Source organism: Ceratotherium simum, chromosome 1, assembly GCF_057802395.1.
Source record: "Ceratotherium simum simum isolate JZ-2026a chromosome 1, ASM5780239v1, whole genome shotgun sequence".
Classification (NCBI taxonomy): Eukaryota; Metazoa; Chordata; class Mammalia; order Perissodactyla; family Rhinocerotidae; genus Ceratotherium; species Ceratotherium simum.
This window is the reverse complement of record NC_141900.1, coordinates 80,262,045-80,285,483: the sequence shown is the minus strand read 5'-3', so window position 1 is coordinate 80,285,483 and position 23,439 is coordinate 80,262,045. Positions and strand designations below refer to the sequence as shown.

Genomic DNA, 23,439 nt, shown 5'->3' with positions numbered 1-23,439 from the left:
AAGTATTTCCAGAATCTGACAGTTGTTACCATCTTCTACCTACCACTCTGGTCCAGGCTTTATCTAGTGGAAGGTTAAGAGCATTTAAGTGGCTAAATTTGAATAGTGGGAATTATTCAAATTTTTGTTATGAAGCAAACAGTGTTTTCATGTATATAATGTGTTAGGGCCACTAAAGAGCTATGGTTTACAGAGGACTAAATTAGAACATTTAAACCGTGGTTTAGGGGCCGGTCCCATGGCACAAGCGGTTAAGTGCTCGCGCTCCGCTGCAGCGGCCTGGGGTTCGCCAGTTCGGATCCCGGATGCGCCCGAGGCACCGTTTGTCAAGCCATGCTGTGGCGGCGTCCCATATAAAGTGGAGAAGGATGGGCATGGATGTTAGCCCAGGGCCAGTCTTCCTCAGCCAAAAGAGGAGGATTGACAGATGTTAGCTCAGGGCCCATCTTCCTCACAAAAAAAAAAAAAAAAAAAAAAAAATAAACCATGGTTTATAGGAGCAACCACTGTTAAACTAGAGAATAATCATATTTCTGATTTTTTTCTAATTTAAAAGATCAAATTTAACGTGTGCTTGTCTAATGTACAGTTGGTTTTGTTTCCAAGAAAGAGGCAACATAAGCAGGCTAAATAAAGTTGATGGAATACTATCAATAAATCTAAAAACTTTAAAGCAGTTGTCTTTTTGTTTTTTCAGAGAAAAAATTCTAATATAGTCTATTTCCTGAAAAATTTGAAAATTCTGGTAACAGTCAATTTTGATGATTCCTACCAGTCAGTCTCTTCCTTGAAAAATGATAGTGAATGAAATGTTTTTAATTAAAGCTAAATAAGAAAAGTTTTTTTTCATGTGCTAATGCTAAGTTTTCCATAAAGTAACACCTTGAAAATTTGAAAAAAAAAAAAAAATTGATGCATCCAAACTTTCAAACATGTGAGATATTTGTTTTTGGCTTGGCTAAAATATAATTTGTAAAAAGGCAAAATTATGACTCTCATACAAATATAAAATGATCACACCAAGATTTCCTTTAATGCATAATAAAGGAGCAAACCAGTTAGAGATCAAAACTAGCCCAAAGAACATTTGAAAACTAGATGTTTTTAGGCAAAGTTAAAATAAGATTCATAGATTAGATATAAAAATAGTTAATTTCCAACAAGGATTTAAACTGTAACGGTTGAATTATTTTACTCACCAGACACACATTATTTGCATCTTTTCCAGACCGAATTCTGTAAGGTAACATATAACTTCACTGTCTGGGACCTTTTAATCAATAGTAAATAGTAAATTGAACTGAGTATATTTCTTCAGATATCCTTGGATGGCCTTTGCCCTCATGTGACATTGAAAGGACCTGCCTTCTCATCTTTCGGTCTTCTGTATTTGGATACTTTTCATGACAGCTTTTAAAGTTAGTCTACAAATATAAAAATCTGTTTTTATGGCTTATTTTGCTTTTTTTTCTTTTGCGTGTACTGAGAAACCATTCCAAAACATTTTTCTTTTTTTTTTTTCAAAGGAAACCAAGGTATTCTATAACTGAAGAGTTAACGTGTTTTTCCGGAGGATGCAACCTTACCATTTTTGAATGTTGCTACAAATTATAGAGGAATGTTATAAGGATACTTAAGAATCTTCCTTGGGAAAGTTAATTATGAATATGGATATTTAATTGCTCTGTGATAATAAATATGCAATTTTAATATTGATTATATGTAAATTATTTTAAAAGAAATATGTGAAGGTTATATTGGGGAAAAGAAAAACAGGTGGCTTGAGCCTCTGAGACTGATTCATGAAGTGGTGCCAGATGTTCCTTTCCAGCCCGTGAACGAACTGGTGCAAGTGAGTCAGAGATTAGGTACAGTTTGACGAGAGCACTCAGGATGTGTTCCATTCATCCTAGAGATGCGGATTTCTTAGGTTATGTTTTGAGTGGTGCCAAAGGAAGCAATAGTAAAGACATTTCCTGGAGCATTAGGCGATCATGTGGAAGGTGGCTACTTTCAGCTTTCACCCCCAACGTTTTGTACAGTGGTCGTCACATTTCGCTGCACTTAATATTGTAAAGCTATATACGCTCTACCTTTAAGAGAAAAGAGCTAAGTGCCAGGTTGTCAAAGATTAAAGAAAGAGCCAAGAGTGTGAGGAAGCCTCATTTTGCTGTTTGTGAGAGTATAAATGGGTGTAATCTTCTCTAAGGGCATTTTAGCAATATCTGTCAATATCTATCTAAATATCAATATTTGGAATGTCGTTTTCATTGAGTGAAAGAAGCAGAAACCTGATTGCAGAGATATAAGGATTGAAGGGCAATGCTCATGTAATTCAGAAAGAAAATACAATCTTCTGAGTTGATACTGTTACTCTCTTTTTCACATACGGCTTTTATGCTAAATTGGCCTTTTGCTTTAAACTTAAACTTTTCTAAACCTTTACTAAAAAAAACAATTTATGGCCATCAGGGATCCTGGCACATTTGTGTGATAAGAAAATTAGAATTTTAGAAATTTAGAAATTTTAGAATTTTAGATAATAATTTTAGAAATATTATTTTAGAAATACGTAATTTTAGAAATACGACCATATTGCTATTTAATATTATGGGTTTTTCATTGTGAATGCTTATTTATAAAAAGCATATCCTCCCCAAAATGCACATCTGTGGTAAGAAAGAGAGAGATTATTAAAATGTTTGTTTCCTAATAGGCAAAGCAGTGTATACCAAACATTTCTCTTGTAGACCAGTTACCCCAAGCGTTTCAGAGCTAACAGCAGCTAATTAAGGTTCATCTGTACACTAAAACTTCTTATATGTATGTTTTCAGAGTTTGTTTTTCCCTTAAGGAAATATCTTATTAAAAATAAAGTTAATGTGAAAATGTATATAATGTTCTTCTTTTGTACCATAATGATCCTCAATAAGGTATTATATAAGGTACATTTAGATAGAATCAAAATTGCCAAAGCCTGAGGCTTTTAAAGTCTAGAGACTAAAGTATCAGGTAAATGCATTATATTGAGTGTCAAAATTTCTAAGATAGTCAAGTATATACATCATATAATCTTTTATGACAAAATTGAGATGACTTATGTAACATTGTTATTTTAAAAATTTATCTTCAAGGAAAGAAAATTCCCTAAATTTATAGCAAAAGAAATGGAGACTATGTATATAGAAGAGTTGCGGTCTTCAGTGAATTTGCTAATGGCCAATTTGGAAAGTCTTCCAGTTTCGAAAGGTGGTCCAGAATTTAAATTGCAAAAATTAAAACGTTCACAGAATTCTGCATTTTTGGACATAGGAGATGAGAGTGAGATTCAGCTGTCAAAGTCCGACGTGGTGCTGTCATTCACCTTAGAGGTAAGTGGCTTTATCCCATGCTTGCCTCTGACAGCGTAAATGAGGCTGCAAAGTAATTTTTGCTGACCTTCGTGGTAACTTTTCGAATTTAAAGCAAAGTGTAGTATATTTTGAGGAAGTTAGATTATTCTTCATTTGCTAGACCATCAGGTTGTGAATGCAAATTAATGCAAATTGTCCTTTAAATATAACAGCAGTATTAGGATTAAATAATAAAATAATAAAAGATTTGAGGCCTATCTTCTGTGTGTCAACTAGGCTAGTGCAAGTTTACTGATAAAGTAAGCATGAAACACTTGGGTGGAAATAGGGTTTTAACATATGGTTGAATTCTCAGTGATTTGGAAACTCCTTTCAGGGTGTTGTTTAGCCTTGTTTTTCATCTACTTCACCTATGAGATCATCTTTCTAGAATCAAATCACATAAACCAGCTGCAGTGCACAATATTGAGTGCATGTAGATGATGAAAAGTAGAGAATTCTCCCTTTCCAGGACTTCCAGTTTCGTTATAGGTACAGTAAATATTATAAAGAACAAGAACAAATATCATGCCTTTAAAATTATGTTTCCCAAGAATTCCGTTTCATCCCCTTTTTACAAATCACTGGCAGTCAGGTATTGATACTGACTCTTTCTACAGCCACCTGTTGATGCTTTTCATGATTGCATTTCTTCTTTGTAATCTCGGTATGTGGGCTAATCCACATATATGTCTATGGGTTTATACACAACACATACATACCCTAGCAATATCAAGCTTAAATTTATAACTCTTCCAAAAATCATATTAGCTTGTAGCTCCTTCCTTGCATTGTTATGTTCTGTCTCTGCTGGTTCCCAGTACTGCTGTTTGAGTTTGCTGATTGGTGAGGAAAGGTACCAGGAGTCTCAGGAGGTACAGTGTTAAATTTCTTTGTTGATACTTCTCGCACTTGGCTTGCTTAGTTTATGGCAGAAAAAGCAAAAGTCTGCTTTTGTTCTTTTTTCCCCACATACTCACCTTTAAGATAAATTCAAGCTTGAGAATAAGACAACCGCCTCGCACTTTCTTTACTTCCAGGCTAATTATTTCTTGGTAGGTTACTAGATTAAATTTAGGTCAGAGTAGAACTGTGAGATTTTCTTCTGACTCCACTCAGGTCTAGGATTACCTAATGACTTTGCCAAGTGGCTTTACTACTGGGTTTCTTAATCTCTTTAGCCTCTTGATCTATGGATGTTTAATTTGAAATTGCATAGTATCTTAAATGTGGAATTTCCTCATTTCTGCCTCAGGTTTCCTAATGACTAAAATGTAAAGTGCCAACTTCTTATTCTGTTTTCTTTTTTTAAGGTTTTGTATGAAACGGAATCAATTATTTAATTACAATATAACTTTTTCTAACAAAAGTTTGGCATTTAAGTTCATTAATGATTTTTGTAATGATTTTTTAATGCTTAATGTATAAATCTACTATTTCTATAAACATTCAGAACTGAAAACAGTTCAAAATATTATCTCTTTTATCTGTTTAAAAATCGTAAAAAATGGTAAATAGCTTCTTATGAATTCTATTTTCCCTTTTGAAAACAAAATTATGCCTGTGAGTTAGTCTTTAAGTGAAACTATGAATTGTTCTGTATTTTATTGCCAGTGTGTTAAACAGGGCTGTTTAGTTAACAATAAAACGATGTTAGGAGGAGATTATGAGTTAAAACTTGATTTTGTGTGATATGAGACACTTGCATATTTATGGAGTGTTTTGACATCCTCTGTTGCTGTGTTTATTTAAGGCGGATATTTTCCTACTGTAGCATAATATGGATCGGATCTGTTCCCCGTTGCCCATAGTATTTTAAGTAGGAGTTATGTGTCCAGCACAAGATGCAATCACATTAAGTGCTTCTCTGTAGGACGTCTGAGAGAATAGACTAGGTATCCTGTAGCCCCCCGGGCCTCTGACTCAGCATAGGTAAACTGAATCATTATCCCAGCCCATTATCTAAGCCTTGCTCCTCAGACCCCGGATTTCAGCCTAAAAAAACTCTGAAAGGCAAGCAGTTAATCCAATTTAAGGTTCTCACATACCATCAGTCAGGCTTAGAGTTGATCAGCCCAGAAGGGAGTCTTTTCTAAGAATTGAAGTCTGAGTCTAAGGAATAAGTGCAGATTTGAAAAACTGCTCAAATTTTATCTTCTCTTTAAAATTGCTGCCCACTCCTCCCTTCTCCCACCACACCCTGTTTCCTTACCAAGCTCAATTTTTACCACAGCTCTTATTACCTAACATTTAATTCAGTTATTTATTATGTTGATTATTCATTATCTGACTGTCTCTACTAGAATGTAGGCTGCAGGAAGCTAAGGTCTTTTTTGGTTTGTTTTCTCTGTTTTTCCTCTTTTTTGTTTACTGTTTGTTTTCTCTTTTTGTTTTTTCTCTTTTTTGTTTACTGAGGTGTAGCAAGAGCCTAAAACAGTGCCTGGCACACAGTTGATAAATATTTATTGAATTAAGGACTTGGATGGTATCAAAAAGCAGCAGTTAGCCACGCAAGATTACTTTTAGGTCTCTTTATTCATAAAGCCTTCAGAGAGAATAATAAAGCAAGAGATAAGCTAACCCACAAAACACTAAGCCATACAATAGCATATTAAAATTAAATATTCAAGTAAAGCTAGGAAAATGAGTCTGTGTTGTGAGGGGAATGGTGTCAGTGGCGTGCATATAGTTGATTTTCACACTGAATGTTTTCATTGGTATTAGGCTGGCAGACCTTGTCACTTGCTCTGTATCTGGTGGTATGTGGTCCTCATATTCAGCATACTACCCAGCTTCATTTTCCTCCCAACCTACACATGCCCGGCTGCCACAGAACTCTGTGGGCAATGCATTATTCAGAAGCATGTTGTCTAGTTTCATGTTTCATACATGCCTCCCTTTCTTTTTGCTTCTAGGATAACTTTGTCTAATTTATCCTTGTTACATCAGTCACAGAGAGATTGGAGAAGAGAGGACGAAACGTAGTTCAATTTTGTTTTCTATGGTTCCATTATGAAGTTTTGCTGGGAATTAGTTGAAACAGTTACCTAAAATTAGGTTAGTTGATGGTCCATGGAATTTTTGGCTGTCTTTATCATTAACTGAGACTAGCTCTGTTATCTTTTTTTATTCCTTCTGGAAATTAGATCTATAGAATTGTGTCGTTTTATTTATATGTATGGATTCATAACAGAAGTAATTTTGAAAGTGACATTTCTGCAGGATAAAACATTCCTGGCACAGATGGGAGCATTGTTTTGAGGAGCAAAATGCGGTTTCACAAGTTGTATGTTTTAGGAGGTCCTGTTTACAGTAGCTTGTAATAGAGGTGACAGAAATAGTGTCAAGCAGATGCTTCCCTTCTTCTCTTTTGCACTTGGCTATTAAACACACTACAGGAAGAGATGCAGTGCAAACAACTATATTTCCGGATATGAACCAATGCTGTCAAGATTTCTAGACTTATATACAATTTTGTTGTTTCATACATTTTAAGTGGCCATCAAAAAATTTTATCATTGAATTAAGTCATTAGAGTCATAATGGTATGTAGTTGGCTTTTAACTGATATGGTTATATACTTCATTTGTCTCAGCTTCTGGTTGGTTTTATTTGTATAAGGATCTAGTGACTTTTGATTTACTAAAAAAACTTGGTTTATTAAAAATGCATAATTCTTATTTTCCTTAACTAAAATTAAGTACTTCACACAAGCTGCCTAGAATATTAGAGCAGCTGTGAAAGATGTTACTATTTTCTATTCTCCATTAATTCTTAGTCTGTTTTCAGTTAAGTCTTTATTTTTATTCATGTTACATAGTTCAGTGTGAAAAAATGACAAAAGTTTTAGTTGAGGAAGGAAAATGGTTCTGAATTTGACCTTGATTTTTCAGTGATTGGTTTTCTCTATATCCTTATGAAAAAACAAAACAAAAGCAATATGCATTTGTATTTACAAACGTAATCCCTCTGTTGTACCAGAGCTGAATGAAAGAACAGTTCTTTTAAGATAGTTTGTTTCTTTGAGACCTTTTGCCTCAAGATTCATAACACAACATTATACTGTGCAAAATATAATGACTTTAATAACGTATTAAATGATGAATAAATGATATAGATGATGTTTTGGTGGATATTTTGGTAGCTACATAGCATGAATGCTATTAATCTAGTTTGTACAAATACAACATGAGATCAACGAAGACATGAATGTGCATATATAAAAATGCCATTGAATATATTTTATAAATTGAGAATTGAGAGAACTTCATGATATAAATTTTGATTGAAAAAAACTATGGCAAATAATATTCATATTTTATATGTATATACAGTGAGAATGTTAGCTTATGATATTTTAAGATGGGCAGCCTTTTATACAGACATAAAAAGCACACTTGAGAAAATAAATTTCATTTTTCCCCAGGAGATATATATTATATATATATATTTTTTTCCATATTTTGATAATAAGATAGATGTTGGCCATAAGAAAATTCTTTATACTTTCATAAATTCTTTTTGTAATAGTTAAAATTTAATAGTTAAATTTTCTTTAGAATGTTCTTTTGTAAGTGGTGATCTAAAATAAGTGAATATAGAAAATTTCTGATGTCACATATTAATATCAATGAATTGATATGATGGTGACAATGTCTACAGGTAATAAATGTTATGTCACTTTATGTGAAACTCAACGTGTGCTCCTTTAATCACATTTACTGAATTTTCATTTGTAATTCTGCTTTACTTCATGCAGACTTGCCATAATTTTTTAAGAATCTGAGTTTATATCTCACTTAATTTACTAGGGCTTATATTTAGAGACTTCAACTTTTAATAGCTGGCAGGAGATATTTTTTCAGATACCAGACTTCCTCCAAATGTTGTTTATTGTATCTTTCATGAATAGAGGTGGATTATAAAGAAGATAAAATACCATTGATGTTACCAGATAATTTTATCAATTGGTCTCTCTCGTTGCACTTCACTCTGCTTTCTCTATTTATTGCTAAATACTGTTAACTTGATGTATCATTTAAAAATTTTTCTTATCTTTAGATTGTCATAATGGAAGTGCAAGGTTTGAAGTCAGTCGCCCCCAATCGAATTGTTTACTGTACAATGGAAGTGGAAGGTGGAGAAAAACTGCAGACAGATCAGGCTGAAGCCTCAAGGCCACAGTAAGCTAGTTGAAAAAAAAATTTTTTTTTTCGCTTCCAAAGAAATGTGCTTTATTTATTTGCAGAATTGTATGGTTTTGCGCCGTGAAACTGTTCTTTGGCTAGCTTTGGCTCAACTGTCAGAACCAATGTGAGCCTTTCTGGATAATGATGGTATAATTAGAACTGTAGCAGAATCCCTATGTAGTACAAACATGCAAATGTGAAATTAATTATTAGGCATAAAATGTTTGTAAGTTATTTATGAGCAAAGCATGTGCTAGAATGTGTTATTGAAAAGGTAGTACTTGATCCTGTTTCACTTACTAGAATTGTAACCTAATAGCTTTTCCATTTCTATGTATTATAGCTCTGTGGTGATATCGAGGTAGATGCCTCGATTCTATATTTGTTTTGGGAGAGTATGAAGAATTGAGGTTAATTCTTTTTTAAATGTCTGGTAGAAATCACCAGTGAAGCCCTCTGGGGCTGGGCTTTTCTTTGTGGGTAATTCTCTGATTACTAATTCAAGCTCATTTGTTATAGGTCTATTGAGCTTGTTTATTTCTTGTAGAGTCAATTTCAGTATTTTGTGTTTTTCTAGTGATTTGTCTATTTCCTCTAAATACCTAATTTATTGGCATACAATTGTTCATAGTATTTATTTATAATCTTTTTTAGTTCTATAAAGTTAGTAGTAATGTTCCTTCTTTCATTTCTGATTCTAGTAACTTGAATCTCCTTTTTTTTTAGTTCATTTAGCTAATGGTTTGTCCATGTTTTTAATTAAAAAAAAAAAAACTTTTGATTTAACTGACTCTATTGTTTTCTGTTCTCTATTTTATTAATTTCCTCTCTAGTATTCATTATTTCCTTCCTTCTTTTTCTTTAGGTTTAGTTTGCTCTTCTTTTTATAGTGTCTTAAGATGGAAAGTTAGTTTTTTATTTGAGATCTTTCTTTTTTCTTAACATAGGCATTTACAGCTATAAATTTCTCCCTAAGCACTGCTTTAGTGGCATCCCATAAATATCAGTATGTTCATTTTCATTCATCAAGGAGGCTTAGTCAATGAAATATGTTATTTGTACAGTAAATAGAGTCAATGGAAGAAGCTTATTAGCTGCAGGAATATATAAGCCCCAGATCCCATCATACCATCCCAATGACTGAGAGAAAAGAGGGCTTGTCACTCCTGAAACCCATTGGAAACATACCAGTGTGTCACCACTCACTGGTTGGGAGGCTCTTTTATGGCATTTACATTAGTTTGTTTAATCTGCCTGTCTTAGTCAGCTCAGGCTGTATAACAAAAATGCCATGGACTGGGTGACTTAAACAAGAAACATTTATTTCTCACAGTTCTGGAGCCTGGAAGTCTGAGATCCAAGTGCCGGTATGGTCAGTTTCTTGGTGAGGGCCCTCTTTGGTTTACAGAAGGCCACCTTCTTCCTGTGCCCTCACATAATGGAGAGCGAGATCTTATGTCTCTTCATCCCCTTATAAGGACACCAGTTCCATCATGGGGGTGTAGCCCTCATGACCTCATCCAAACCCAGTTACGTCCAAAGGGCTCCACCTCTAAATATCTTTACACTGGGGATTAGGGCTTCAACATACGAATCTTTGGGGAGCACACAAACATTTACTCCATAGCATTTCACCCCGATCTCCCCAAATTCATGTCCTTCTCACATGCACAATACATTAATTCCATCCTAACAGTCCCAAAGGTGTTAACTCATTCCAGCATCAGCTCTCAAGTCTGAAGTCTGAAGTCTCATCTAAATATCATATAATTCAGACACAGGTGATAATCAAGGTATGATTCATCCTGAGGCAAAATTCTTCTTCAGCTCTGAACCTGTGAAGTCAGATAAGTTATGTGCTTCAGAAGTTCAATGGTAAGAGAAGCATGGGATAGATATTCCAATTCCAAAATGGAGAAATAGGAAGGAAGAAAGGGGTGACAAGTCCCAAGTAGATCTAAAACCTGGCACGACAAACTCCATTAAACCTAAAGCCTCAAGAATAATCCTCTTTGGCTCAATGCTTTGCCTTCTGGACCCACTAAGGCAGTGGTCTTTCCCTTAGCTCCCACTGGGACAGTAGTCCCACCTATGTGGCTCTGCTGGGCAGGGCTTGTGCCCTGATGGCTCTGCCAGATGGAAGTTGTGTTCCTGCTGCTCCGAGTGGCTGCCGTCTGGCATGTTGAAACCAAGGTGATGGTTCTATCTACATGGTTCTGCTGAGCAGAGTCCTGCCCTTTGAAACTGAGGTGGAGACAGCCTTGCCCCGTCATCCCCTACCCTCCCACCTAGTGTACTATGGGCTTGTGCTGGGAGTGACAATCTTGATGTTCTCTGAATCACTTTTGGGGTCCTTCTTCCCTGTCTTGAGGAATAGAGTATGTTCACAGCTGAATCCATGGTCCAGTCCTATAGGGTGTAAGCAGTTGGACAGTCTTTCTTCATTTCTTCCCCTTTCCATCTCCTTCAATTTAAACTGGCAGCATTCCTGCTGGGATGGTTGGTTAGGTCCATGGTTGATACCTATACTAATCTCCTTATCACATGATTGGTCCACACACCTTTAGTCTTCACTTCTGAATACGCTGTCTCATTTTTTGTAATATGAGCTGGTGAGAATCTTCAAAATCTTTACAATCTGGTCCGTTTTTGCTCAACAATTCTGTCTTCAATTTATTTCTCTCTCCTTGCATTTTACTATAAGCAGTCAGGAGGAACCAAGCATCTCTTTCAATACTTTGTTTAGAAATTTCCCCAGTAAATCTCCAATTTCATTGCTTGCAAGTTCCACCTTTCACAAAACACTAGAACATGAACACAATTCAGCCAGGTTCTTTGCCACTTGATAACAAGGATCACCTTTCTTCCAGTTTCCAATAACAAATTCCTCATTTCTGTCTGAGACCTCAACAAAATGGCCTTTACTGTCCATATTTCTACCAGTATTGTATATATGATTATTTGTCCTCTAAGAAGATAAAAGCTTTCTATATAGCTCTCCTCTTTTCTTTCTGAGCCTTCACCAGAATTGCCTTTGAAAGTCCCCTTCATTGCAATATTGGCTGCTTCTAGCATCTATCTCAAAATTCTTTCAGCCTCTACCCCTTTGCCAGTTCCAAAGCTGATTCCACATTTTTAGGTACTTGTTACAGCAGCACCCCACTTCTCAGTTCAGGCTGCTACAGTAAAAATACCATAGACTGAGTGGCTTAAACAACATTTATTTCTTACAGTTGGGGAGACTGAAAGTCTGAGATCAGGGTTCCAGCATGGTCATATTCTTGGCGAGGGTCCTCTTTCTGGTTTACAGATGACTGTTCTCTTGCTGTATCCTCACATAATGGAGAGACAGATCTTGTGTCTCTCCATCGTCTTATAAAGACACCAGTCCTATCATGAGGGCTTCACCCCCATGACCTCATCCAAACCCAGTTACCTCCCAATGACCTCCCCCTCCAAACACCATCACACTGGGGATTAGAGCCTTAAACATATGGATTTTGGCAGTGGAGGGGGACCCCTGCATACCCTACTAGTCCGTGAGATCTTGAGGGAGTGCAAATGCCCTAAGAATTGCAATGCCATGTTATTTTCTACAGAATCTTTTTAAAAAGTTTTATTGAGGTATAACTTACATAGCATAAAATTCTTCCGTTGCAATTTAGATGATATTTAGTAAATTTCTACACCTCTGCTGCTATCATCACAATGCAATTTTAAAACACCTTTTCAAAAAGTTCCCCTCTGTGCATTTGCACTCTACTCCTGCTCCCACTCCCCGTTCCAGGAAACCACTCTTCTGCTCTCTAGCTCTGTAATTTATTTTTTTTCCTGGACATTTCATATGAATGACGTTATGTAATATGTAGTCTTTTGTATCTGGGTTTTTTTCACTTTGCATAATTTCTACAAAGTCTTTAATTGATGTTTAAATGTTTGGTCAATCAAATGAATTAACTTTTATGTAAATAGTTCTGTTATTTTGACACTATTTTCACAAATAGTAAACGTTCTCATAGGGTATTTCTCATTTAATTGCTAATATACTCATAATGTACTCATCAAGAGATTCTGCTTAATAGGGGACATGTAAGTGGACAATTGAAATGAATTAAAATACTTGGAAGTTAGAAGATATTACAATAAGCCTCCAGTACTTTTTCTATTGCTCTTACCACAAGGAAATTTGGCTAAAATAGCTTTGCTGTGTTTCCTCATGAACACTGAGTTAACTTTTAAAATGAATTAAAAGATTTCTATTTATCCTTGTATCCCAGGGGCAGATTACCTTAAAAATGTATCTCCTGAATGCTGACCAACTGTGGCTTTTCCGCAGTGTGATTACTTTTATCTGGAACTCGTCTTGCACAACAGGAAAGAGATTCATCTTCTCCATCATCATAGTGAATTATGCCTCAGACACGTTTTCTAAATTTTATTGCTTCAACAGTTTGTGCTTTGTTGGAGATCAATTCATCCTTCTGTCTGATACTAATTAAAGTGCCTGATTTAGCCCCTGTTTATAATAAACTTAATCAAGATTTCTAGGCATTGCCTGTTTCATTCCTGTAGTTCAGATTTCCTGCCAGCAATAAGGTGGAAACAGCTTGTGAGGTTGGTACGTAGCTTAGAATATAGAACCTGAGGTCTAATAAAAATGGTGTTTGTGGACAAGTTTGATTTATAAAGAGTAGTAGTGAGGTAATCTATTTGTTAAAGTTTTGTTTTTAATTTTTCATTTTTTAATAGAGGGAAGACAATGTAGATAAAGTATATTTTTCAGTTATGGAGAAAACTATTATTTATGGTTGTTAAAGTCATTGTTTCATAGTCTCTCAGTGAACAAGGAAAAGTTTTGTTCTCTGTGAATGAAGTACAGAAATGTTGTTGCTACACTTTTATAGCTTTTTATCATTTCCTGACATTTTGCTATTTGTGTTTTAGCCTGTACCCTTAATGATACCACCTGAAAGGAAATGGAAGGATGGTAAGAAGAATGACAAACTGAACGAGGAAGAGAGCTATTTGTTATGTCACATAATAGTCACAAATCTCCTGATATGTAGTGATCTTTAAAACACATTCCTTACAAATGGTGGACATCCTTTGAGTACCTAAAACACAAGCTAATGATACCCTATGGAGGGCCAAGATAGATCTTGGTACTAGGGAAATAAATAAAAGCAAGGAAATTGGTTGTTAGAAACAAACTAGGGACTGGGAGGAGGGGGAATGGAGAATTGCTATTCAATGGGTATAAAGTTTCAGTTATGCAAGATGAATAAATTCTAGAGACCTGCTGTGCAATATTGTTCCAGCAGTTAACAAACTATATTGTACACCTAAAAATTTGTAAGAGGATAGATATCATGTTAAATGTTCTTACCACAATAAGAAAAAAATATGTCATAGGAAGCAACACTGTTTTTTTGCTATACTCTCTGTATCTCTTTCATCTCATAATGCTATTTTATTAAAGGCATTTGAAGATTAATTGATCTCTAATGAAACAGAAAGGCAAGGAACAATAAGAAAAACTGATGATTTGCATCGTTGGAGAAATATTGACGGATATTAGGACAGTACATTCTTCTACCTCATGAAAATGATGGGAAATAAAGGCTTCAGTACCCATTTCTGGAAACTTTAAATTCTGAACCAGAATTGTGATAATCTATCAAACTATTGAAGGAATAGTGCAGCTACAAATGGAAAGCTTATCAGAATGACAAGATGCTGGGACAAGTGTTGGAGAGATTAAATACAGACCGCATGTAAACTGAGAGAAGCTAACCATGTTTTTTAAAAGCATATTAGTTTTCGTTGTAATTTAGTAATGTCAGAATTAGCTTTGAAATATAATTCATTAGCCAGCTACTCTCGCAGGCCAGAGATAGAATATACTACATTTTAAAATGATCTATCAAAATGTGCCTGTTTTTAATGAACCGAAGGGAAAACACTCAAACTGCACAAAAGTTGCGTCCTGTCTCATTTCCGTCTTTAAAAACGTGAGATTGCTTTGTCTTATATGAATAAATTCACTAGAAGTAACATTTCTCTAAGACTGATACTACTGGTACAGAACAAAAGGAAGCCTAAAGAGACACACAGACAAATACAGAAATTACATTCATTGAGAATTTATTTGCGAATAAAGGAAGCTAATATGGGGATCCTCATAATTAGTAGCCTCTGAATTAAAGGGACAATATGATGGATGAAGATTCCAGATGCTGGCTAAAGAGCACTAGTGAGCTCAGGTGAGAAACAGCAATGAGAGAGCTTGGGAGAAAGTTTATATAATTAGGATTATCAACATCTCTTTGATGGATTTACTGCTTGTAAATAACTTCTTATCATCGGTGACTCTCTTTCAGTGCAACCTTTTGCAGTTGTTTTCATTATTCTTTGCTTTATGTAACCAGTTTATTGAATGGGCTAAACTTGGCGGAGTGTAAGTAGCAAACAAGTTAATTTTTATCCCAGTACTACTCTCAGACATACTCCAGGATCTCCCTACCAGATCCTTTGAAGACCTCCTGGCAAAACCATGGCTTTTCTGGTCATTCTCAGGTATTAAATAACATGTTTAGGTATTAAAAATTTCAGACCAGTTTAAATCAAAACTTAGCCATTTCAAAACTTGCCTTTCCTTCCAGCTCACTCAGAAAGCTCTATTAGAGAAACAGTACTGTCGTCTGTTCTTTTCATGCTGCTGCTTGTTCTGCCTTCTCATATGCTCTTTCTGCCACTTTTGGGTAGGGTTAAGGTTGGGAGGAAGGGAAGAGGTGAAGGGGCAAAATGTCTTTGTGTGTAGGTACTCTTTGTAGCCCTCTCTGGGTTAGCCTTCTGTCATGGGAAATGTCCACATGTCACTTTTCTCTGGTGCAGTTCTTTGGAGATGCCCCACGCTGCCAGGAACTTCTGACGTCACACCAATCTCTCATAGAGTGGTGCGTCCTGTAGCTGCCCTCTTTCCTTTTCCCCTGAGCTGCTGGTTTAATAATATCACCCACATATCCTCTTCCTGCTTGAATTTAATTTTCTTAGCGGATGGCTCAAATAAACTGAAAGCTCTTTGAAGACAAGGGCTGCTTGTTATACCTCCTGGTTCCTGGCTAGCACCAGCAGAGTCATATGGCTCATTGGTGCTCAGTAATCGAATTAAAATATTTTCTCTACTGTTTAGAGTATTAAAAATTATGGTCTTCCAGTGGGTGTCAGGGTATGATACGTGAGCCAGCACCTGCCTAGATTAGCAGGGTGTCTCGTCCTCATTCTCCCACCCCAAGCTCCCATTTTTCTAGAAATTCCATGGGAAACATATTCACATTAAAGGGGTCAGTTCTTTTGCTTGAGTGTAACTTGAGGCTGGAATTCAGGGTCACATCCAGGCTCTTGGTACCCTGAGATGTGGGACCACCTGGGTATGCAAGACGACTTCCCAAGAGATACATAGGCACAAGTGTGGTTTTAACAGAATCATATTTGAATCCTCTAGTTCCATAAGTACAGTTTCTAAAGCACTTCTTTCTAGGAAAGAGCCTGTTATATGCAAGTTCTCTTTCTCAAATCCCTTTTCACAGTCTCCCTTCTTTGACTTGACAAAAGAAAGGTACACCTGTCATGCAACCTGGGTCTTACTGTGGTCCTTGTCCCAGACTGGAAAAACCTCCAGGGCACCATTCAAAAGGAAAATGTATAATATTAGTGTTAGTTTTGAGAAAGTGATTGACCGATGATGTAATAAATCCTTCCGTAAATTAGATGACGTCTATTTCTTTGCTTTCCAAAAAGTTGATGAAGGATTTATTCAAGTTTTCAACTGCTAAATGATTGAAAAATGGTTTTTGCTTATCAATCACTGCATTGCTTGGGGACATTTAAGTAGGAAGGAATTAAGCAAATTGATGGACATTGCCATAATAATGTCCCATCTGTTTATTTTTGTAGAGTTTACAATAGAAAAACAAAAACCTGGGTTAAAATTGATGTTGAACTGTCTAAAGATAGAATTAAGTAGTAGTCACCTGTGGATACATGAACTAATTGGAAAAAATAGCACTATCCGTTTCATTAAGAGATGCATATCTAATGAATTATTTTACTTTTCATATTTATTGATACTCATTTGTCATATTTATTTTGGATCATTTGAATACTAGTAATTGTAATAAAGACTAAATTCAGGAGGAACTTTTTTTGATTTTTGTTTATTTTTGACAAATAAAAATTGCATATATTTAAGGTGTACAACATGGTTTGATATATGTATACATTGTGAAATGACTGCCACAATCAAACTAATTAACATATCCACCACCTTCTGTGGTTGTCTTTTTTGTGTGTGTGTGGTGAGAACTTGAGATCTACGTTTTTGGCAAATTTCAAGTATACAATGCATTATTATTTATTACAGTCACCATGCTGTACGTTAGGTCTCCAGAACTTAGTCATCTTACAACTAAAAGTTTGTACCCTTTGATCGATATATTTCCCCTTTTCCTCCACCCCCAGCCTCTGGTTACTACCATTCTACTTTCTGTTACACTGAGTTTGAGTTTTTTGTTTTAGATTCCATATAAGTGAGATCATGCGATATTTGTCTTTCTGTGTATATTTTATTTCAGTTAGTATAATGTCTTTCAGGTACATCAGGTTGTTGCAAATGACAGGACTTCCTTCTTTGTAAGGCTGCATAATATTCCATTGTATGCATACACCACATTTTCTTTCTGTCAGTGGACACTTAGCTTGTTTCCATGTCTTTGCTACGGTGAATAATACTGCAGTGAACATAGGAGTGCAGATACCTCTTTGAGATAGGGATTTTATTTCCTTTGCATATCCCACTCAGAAGTGGCATTGCTGGATCATATGGTAGATCAACTTTTAATTTTTTGATGAACCTCCATACTGTTTTTCATAGCAACTGCACTATTTTCTATTTCCACCAACCATGTACAAGGGGTCAAATTTCTCCACATCTTCACCAGCACTTATCTTTTGTTTTTTGGTAATAGCCATCCTAACAGGTGTGAGGTGATATATCATTTGGTTTTGACTTGCATTTCCCTGATGATTACTGATGTTGAGCATCTTTTCGTATTGCTATTGGCCATTTGTATGTCTTCTTGGGAGAAATGTCTATTTAAATCTTTTTCCCATTTTCTAATTGGGTTGTTTTCTTGCTATTGAGCTGTACAAGTTCTTTATATGTTTTGGATATTAACCCATCATCAGATGTATGGTTGCAAATATTTTTTCTCTCATTCCATACTTTGCCTTTTCACTCTGTTGATTGTTTCCTTTGCTGTGCAGAAGCTTTTTAGTTTTATGTAGTCCCACTTGGCTATTTTTGCTGTTGTTGCTTGCGCTTTTAGTGTCGTATCCAAGAAATCTTTGCCTAGACCGAAGTCAAGGACATTTTCCTTTGTTTTCTTTTAGGAGTTGCATGGTTTTATGCTTTCAGGTCTTATGTTTAAGTCTTTAATCCATATTGTTGATTTTTGTGTATGGTATAAGGTACACCAATTTCATATGGATATCGTTTTCCCAGCACCATTTATTGAAGAGATCATGTCATCTGCAAATGTAATTTTACTTCTTCCTCTCTGATTTGGATGCTTTTTATTTATTTTTCTTGCCTAATTGCTCTGGCTAGGACTTCCAGTACTATGTTGAATAAAAGTGATAAGGATGGACACCCTTTCTCATTTCTGGTCTTAGAGGAAAAACTTCGAGTTTTTCACTCTTGAGTGTGATGTTAGCTGTGGGCTTGTCATATATGGCTTTTATAATGTTGAGGTAAATTCCAGAAGGAAAAAAATATATATATACACACACACACATGCTCTCTCTTTCTCTCACTACATGTTGAGCCTTATGATAGATAAATTTGGTACAGATAATTATGATAAGATCATCAATAAAACACGTTCAAGCGTTAAAGTATATTATAGCAGAATAAAATTCTAAATTTATGAGGAGTAAATGGAGTCAAAGTAGAAGTTCAAGGAAAAAAGGAATAATGTCAAATTTCCAGTAAAGAAAAGTTGCACAGGTATTTTTTTAAATGAATGATGGTGAAATTGTATTGCTATGATAGTTAGATTCCATTGGATTCACTTAAGAATGACATCACTGTTTTGTGTTAAATGTCACTGTTTCCAACGCCCCAGAAATTATACCCTTTGCAACTCTTTAAATTTATATTTAAAATTTCTAGATGTCAACTTAAAAACGTGTGAAGAGGGTACATAATTTTTCAAAATTATTTCAGGAAGTACATGAGAGAAAGTTTGAAGGCTGCTTTTTTAGGACATGCCATATATTGGAGCCAGACTAAGCCTTGAGGTCAGAAGACTTGACTGTTGCTGTGCTTCAAATGCCAACTGCTTAACTCATACAATCAGAAGAAATGCCTTTCTTCTTTGCTGTTCCTGTTCTTAAATCTAGAGTTTAGTCTAGCAGCCAAGGAGATAGCCCTGGGGGTTACTCACTTCCACTGCCGCTGGTGCAGATCTTCACTCAGACCAGAGCGCAGTGCCTAAGGGGGCAAGGAAGGACCAAAGTTCTCAAGACACATGCGCAGTAGTAACTAATTAGGGCATTGCTGTGAAGAGAGAATGGGGGTAGCACATGAAAAGGATTTGCCACGATCTTTAGAACCATCAATGAATGGAGAAGAAGAAGACTATTGATGAGTCAGAAAGACATTTTAAGAAACTTGACTGAATAGTGTTTGACTAGAAATCTATAATATGACCAGAATCTATAATATTTAAAAATAGAAATACATTGGAAATGAAAGTTAAGGAAGTAGGATTTTTTAAGACTTAAAAATGTTAATTTTAGGGTGATTGTAATGAGTATTTATCAGGACAACCTGGTTTTTGAGGGAAAGAAGGAGACAGCCCTGAGTAGAAATTCCAACTTAGCCACACATTAGCCATGTTATCATGGCTAGTTACTTAAATCTCTTCGAGTGTTGTTTCCTCATTGGTAAAATAGGGACAGTGGTGCCTATATCAAGGATTATGTTGTTAGTTAATTGACATAATTTATGTAGGAGCACTCAACCATGTTCTTCTGTTTCTACCTCTCCCCGTATACTCCCTATTTATTTTTTTAATCTTTGCTTTGTGTACTTGTTTTCAATTTCCTTACTCATGTGTTCATTTTTCTACTTTCTTTAAGCCTTTTCTTTTAGCATCTGTTTTAAAGTTCAGAGAATTTCCAGGAGGGGGGCACACCTGGCGAAGGATTGAGTAGTCTTGACAACATGCAAGAACATTATTTTATGTAGTGAAATGTGCTTTTGTCTCCTGAGTCCTGCCTGAGATTTTGGGCTGGGTGTTTTTATGGTCATGTAATATTTATTTGGTAATAACCCCATAACCACTTTTTTTTTTTTTAAAGATTTGAGAGTTAGTTTCAATCACAAAGAGGTAGTTTTCAACATGAATAATGCTCTAGTGACAGTTATGAGGGGACAACGTTTTTTTTGGTTGTTGTATATTTACTGTCAACATTGGTTTTGTTTCTCAGTTGATGTCATTGAAGATTTATATCTGCTCTGATAAAATGCAGCTGTCAAAGGATCACTAGCGCTGTGCAGCAGAGCATTCTGTGATTGTTGACGGTAGCTTTGCAGCTGTGTCTTCCATGTTGGCACCGTGTTAATACATTATGTGTAGGGCGCTCAACTGTGACCTGTACTGGAGCTGTGGAATTGAAATGCAGCTGGGGACTCCCACTACAATTGACGTGTGAATCAGCAAAAGAAAGGATAATCCTAAATTCGGTGCAACCTTACCTTACTGGGATTGTTTCAGATATAGGGAAATCTGAAACAGTTTTTAAATATATCTTGGAACACTTTGCAGGCCCTTGGTGCTAAGGAGGGAATACAGGAGGTTGTCTATGTAAATCAGAGTACTATTCAGATGGCCTTGGTGACTTGGAGATACAAGCACAGTAGGAGTCAAATATACTCTGTCATGTCTCTGTATGTGAGAGCAGGGTGCTTCCCCTGGCCTTGCTCTGCCCCAGAAGTCTGAATAATGTTCCAAGACCAGTTCAGCTTGATGAAGGTTTTGCACCCAGGTTGATCTCTGCACACACTCTTTTTTATTAGCACTTTTTTACTTAAACATAGTATAAGGTCAATACAGCATATTATAATTAAATTTTTATATTCATTCTAATGACTGGTTATGTACACATTCACAGAAAAAATGCTCATTTTTGGATAGTATAGTGTGTACGTTCCTGTATATGTACATTATTATGTAGAGATTTTTTTCGGTTAGGTAACTGTATGAAATATAATTGTAGTAGTAATAAGGTGAAGGCTGACATTCTTTGCAAGTGAAATTTAGTTTATTTTTTATTGTAATAACATAACATGACATCTATCCCCTTAAATTTTTAGGTACACAATACAGTATTGTTGGACATAGGCAAATTATTATACAGCAGATCTCTAGAATTTGTTCATCTCATTTAACTGAAAATTTATACTTGTTGAACAGCAACTCCCCATGTTCCCCTCCCTTCAGTCTCTTGGAACCACCATTCTACTCTCTGTTTCTGAGTTGGACTATTTTAGATACCTCCTGTGAGTGGAATCATGCACCACTTGTCCTTCTGTGACGAGCTCATTTTACTTAGTGTAACGCCCTCGAGGTTCGTCCATGTTGTCACATATGGCAGGACTTCAGTCTTTTTTAAGGTGGAATAATATTCCATTGTGTATGTATATACCACATCTTCTTGATCCATTCATTCGTTGATACACATTTAGGTTGTTCTGTATTTTAACTATTGTGAGTAATGCTGCAACGAACATGGGAGTACTAATATCTCTTTCAGACCCTGATTTCAGTTCTTTTAGATATATAGCCAGAAGTGGGATTTAGCTGGTAGTTCTATTTTAAATTTTTTGACAAACCTCCTTACTGTTTTCCCTACTGAATGCCCATTTTGTATCTCCACCAGCAGTGTTACAAGGCTTCCAATTTCTCCGCATCCTCGCCAGCACTTATCTTTTTTAGCTAATAGCCATCCTAACAGGTGTGAGGTGATATCTCATTTGGATTTGACTTGCATTTCCCTGATGATTACTCATGCTGAGCATCTTTTCATATTGCTGTTGACCATTTGTATAACTTCTTTGGAGAAATGTCTATTTAAATCCTTTTCCCATTTTCTAATTGGGTTATTTGTTTTCTTGCTGTTGAGTTGTATGAGTTCCCTATGTGTCTTACGTATTAAGCCATTATTAGGTATGTGGTTTGCAAATATTTTTTCTCCCACTCCACAGGTTGCCTTTTCACTCTGTTGATTGTTTGCTTTGCTGCGCAGAAACTTTTTAGTTTGATGTAGTCCCACTTGGCTATTTTTGCTGTTGTTGCTTATGCTTTTAGTGTCCTATCCAAGAAATCATTAGCTAGACCAGTGCTGTTAAACTTTTCCCTTATGTTTTCTTCTTGGAGCTTTATAGATTCAAATCTTACATTTAAGTCCTTAATCCATTTTGAGTTGACTTTGGCGTATGGTGTAAGATGGGGTCTAGTTTTATTCTTTTGCATGTAGATACCCAGTTTTCCCAGCACTATTTGTTGAAGAGACTACCTTTTCACCATTGTGTCTCCTTGACACCCTTGTCGAAGATTAGTCGATTGTACATGTGTGGGTTTATTTCTGGGCTCCCTATTCTGTTACTTTGGTCTGTATATCTGTTTTTATGCCAGTATCATTCTGTTTTAATTACTGTAGCTTTGTAATATATTTTAAAGTCAAGAAGTGTAATGCCTCCAGCTTTTTTCTTTCTTCTCAAGATTGCTTTGGCTATTCAGGGTCTTTTGTGGTTCCATTTGAATTTTAGGATTTTTTTTCCTATTTCTGTTAAAAAAAAAAAAAAACTGGAATTTTGATCGGGATTGCATTGAATTTGTTAATAACTTTGGGTAGTATGAAGATTTTAACAATATTAAATCTTCCAACTCATCAACATAGGATATCTTTTTTGTGTCTTTAAATTCTTTCATCACTTTTACATAGTTTTAATTCTATAAGTCTTTTACCTCCTGGGTTAAGTTTATCCCTAAATATTTTATTCTTTTTGATGCTGTTGTAAATGGGCATGTTTTCTTAATTTCCTCTTTAGATAGATAGTTTGTTAGTGTATAGAAATGCAACTGATTTTTGTATATTGATATTGTATCCTGCAAATTTATTGAATTTTAATTTTAACAGTTTTTGTGGAATCTTTGTTTTCTATACAAGATAATGTCATCTACAAACAGAGATAATTTTACTTCTTCCTTTCCAATTCGTATGCTTTTAAAATTCTTTTTCTTGCCTGATTGCTCTGGCTAGGACTTCCAGTACTATGCTGAATAATAGTGGTAAGAGTGGGCACCCTTGCCTTCTTCTGATCTTGAGGAAACGTTTTCTGTTTTTCTCTGTTAAGTATGATGTTAGCTATGGGGTTTGTCATATATGGCCTTTATTATGTTGAGTTAAATTCCTTTTATACCTAGTTTAAGAGCTTTTATCATGAAATGTTGTTGAGTTTTGTCAAATGCTTTTTCTGCATCCATTGAGGTGATCATGTGATTTTTATCTTTCATTCTTTTAATATGATGGGTCACATTGATTTGCATATGTTGAACCATTCTTGCATCCCAGGAATAAATCTTACTTGGTCATGGTGTATGATCCCTTTAATGTCCTGTTGAATTTGTTTATCTGGTATTTTGTTGAAGACTTTTGTGTTTATGTACATCAGGGATATTGGCCTGTAGTTTCTTTTCTTGTTGTCTGGCTTTGTTATCTGGATAATGTTG

The 23,439-nt window shown here is 35.5% G+C and overlaps 1 protein-coding gene across 6 annotated transcripts in view; it reads left to right on the top strand.

Moving 5' to 3' along the window:
• CADPS2 (calcium dependent secretion activator 2) overlaps positions 1-23,439 on the top strand; it is a 496,283-nt gene that overhangs the window by 203,490 nt on the left and 269,354 nt on the right. For 5 of the 6 annotated variants that reach the window (XM_087430199.1, XM_004418749.3, XM_087430182.1 and 2 more), the window contains exons 5-6: positions 3,135-3,371; positions 8,454-8,575. In XM_087430199.1, the coding sequence (XP_087286325.1) occupies positions 3,135-3,371; positions 8,454-8,575 (359 nt within the window). The remainder of the gene's footprint in view (positions 1-3,134; positions 3,372-8,453; positions 8,576-23,439) is intronic. The other variant, XM_087430207.1, reaches the window with a different exon arrangement.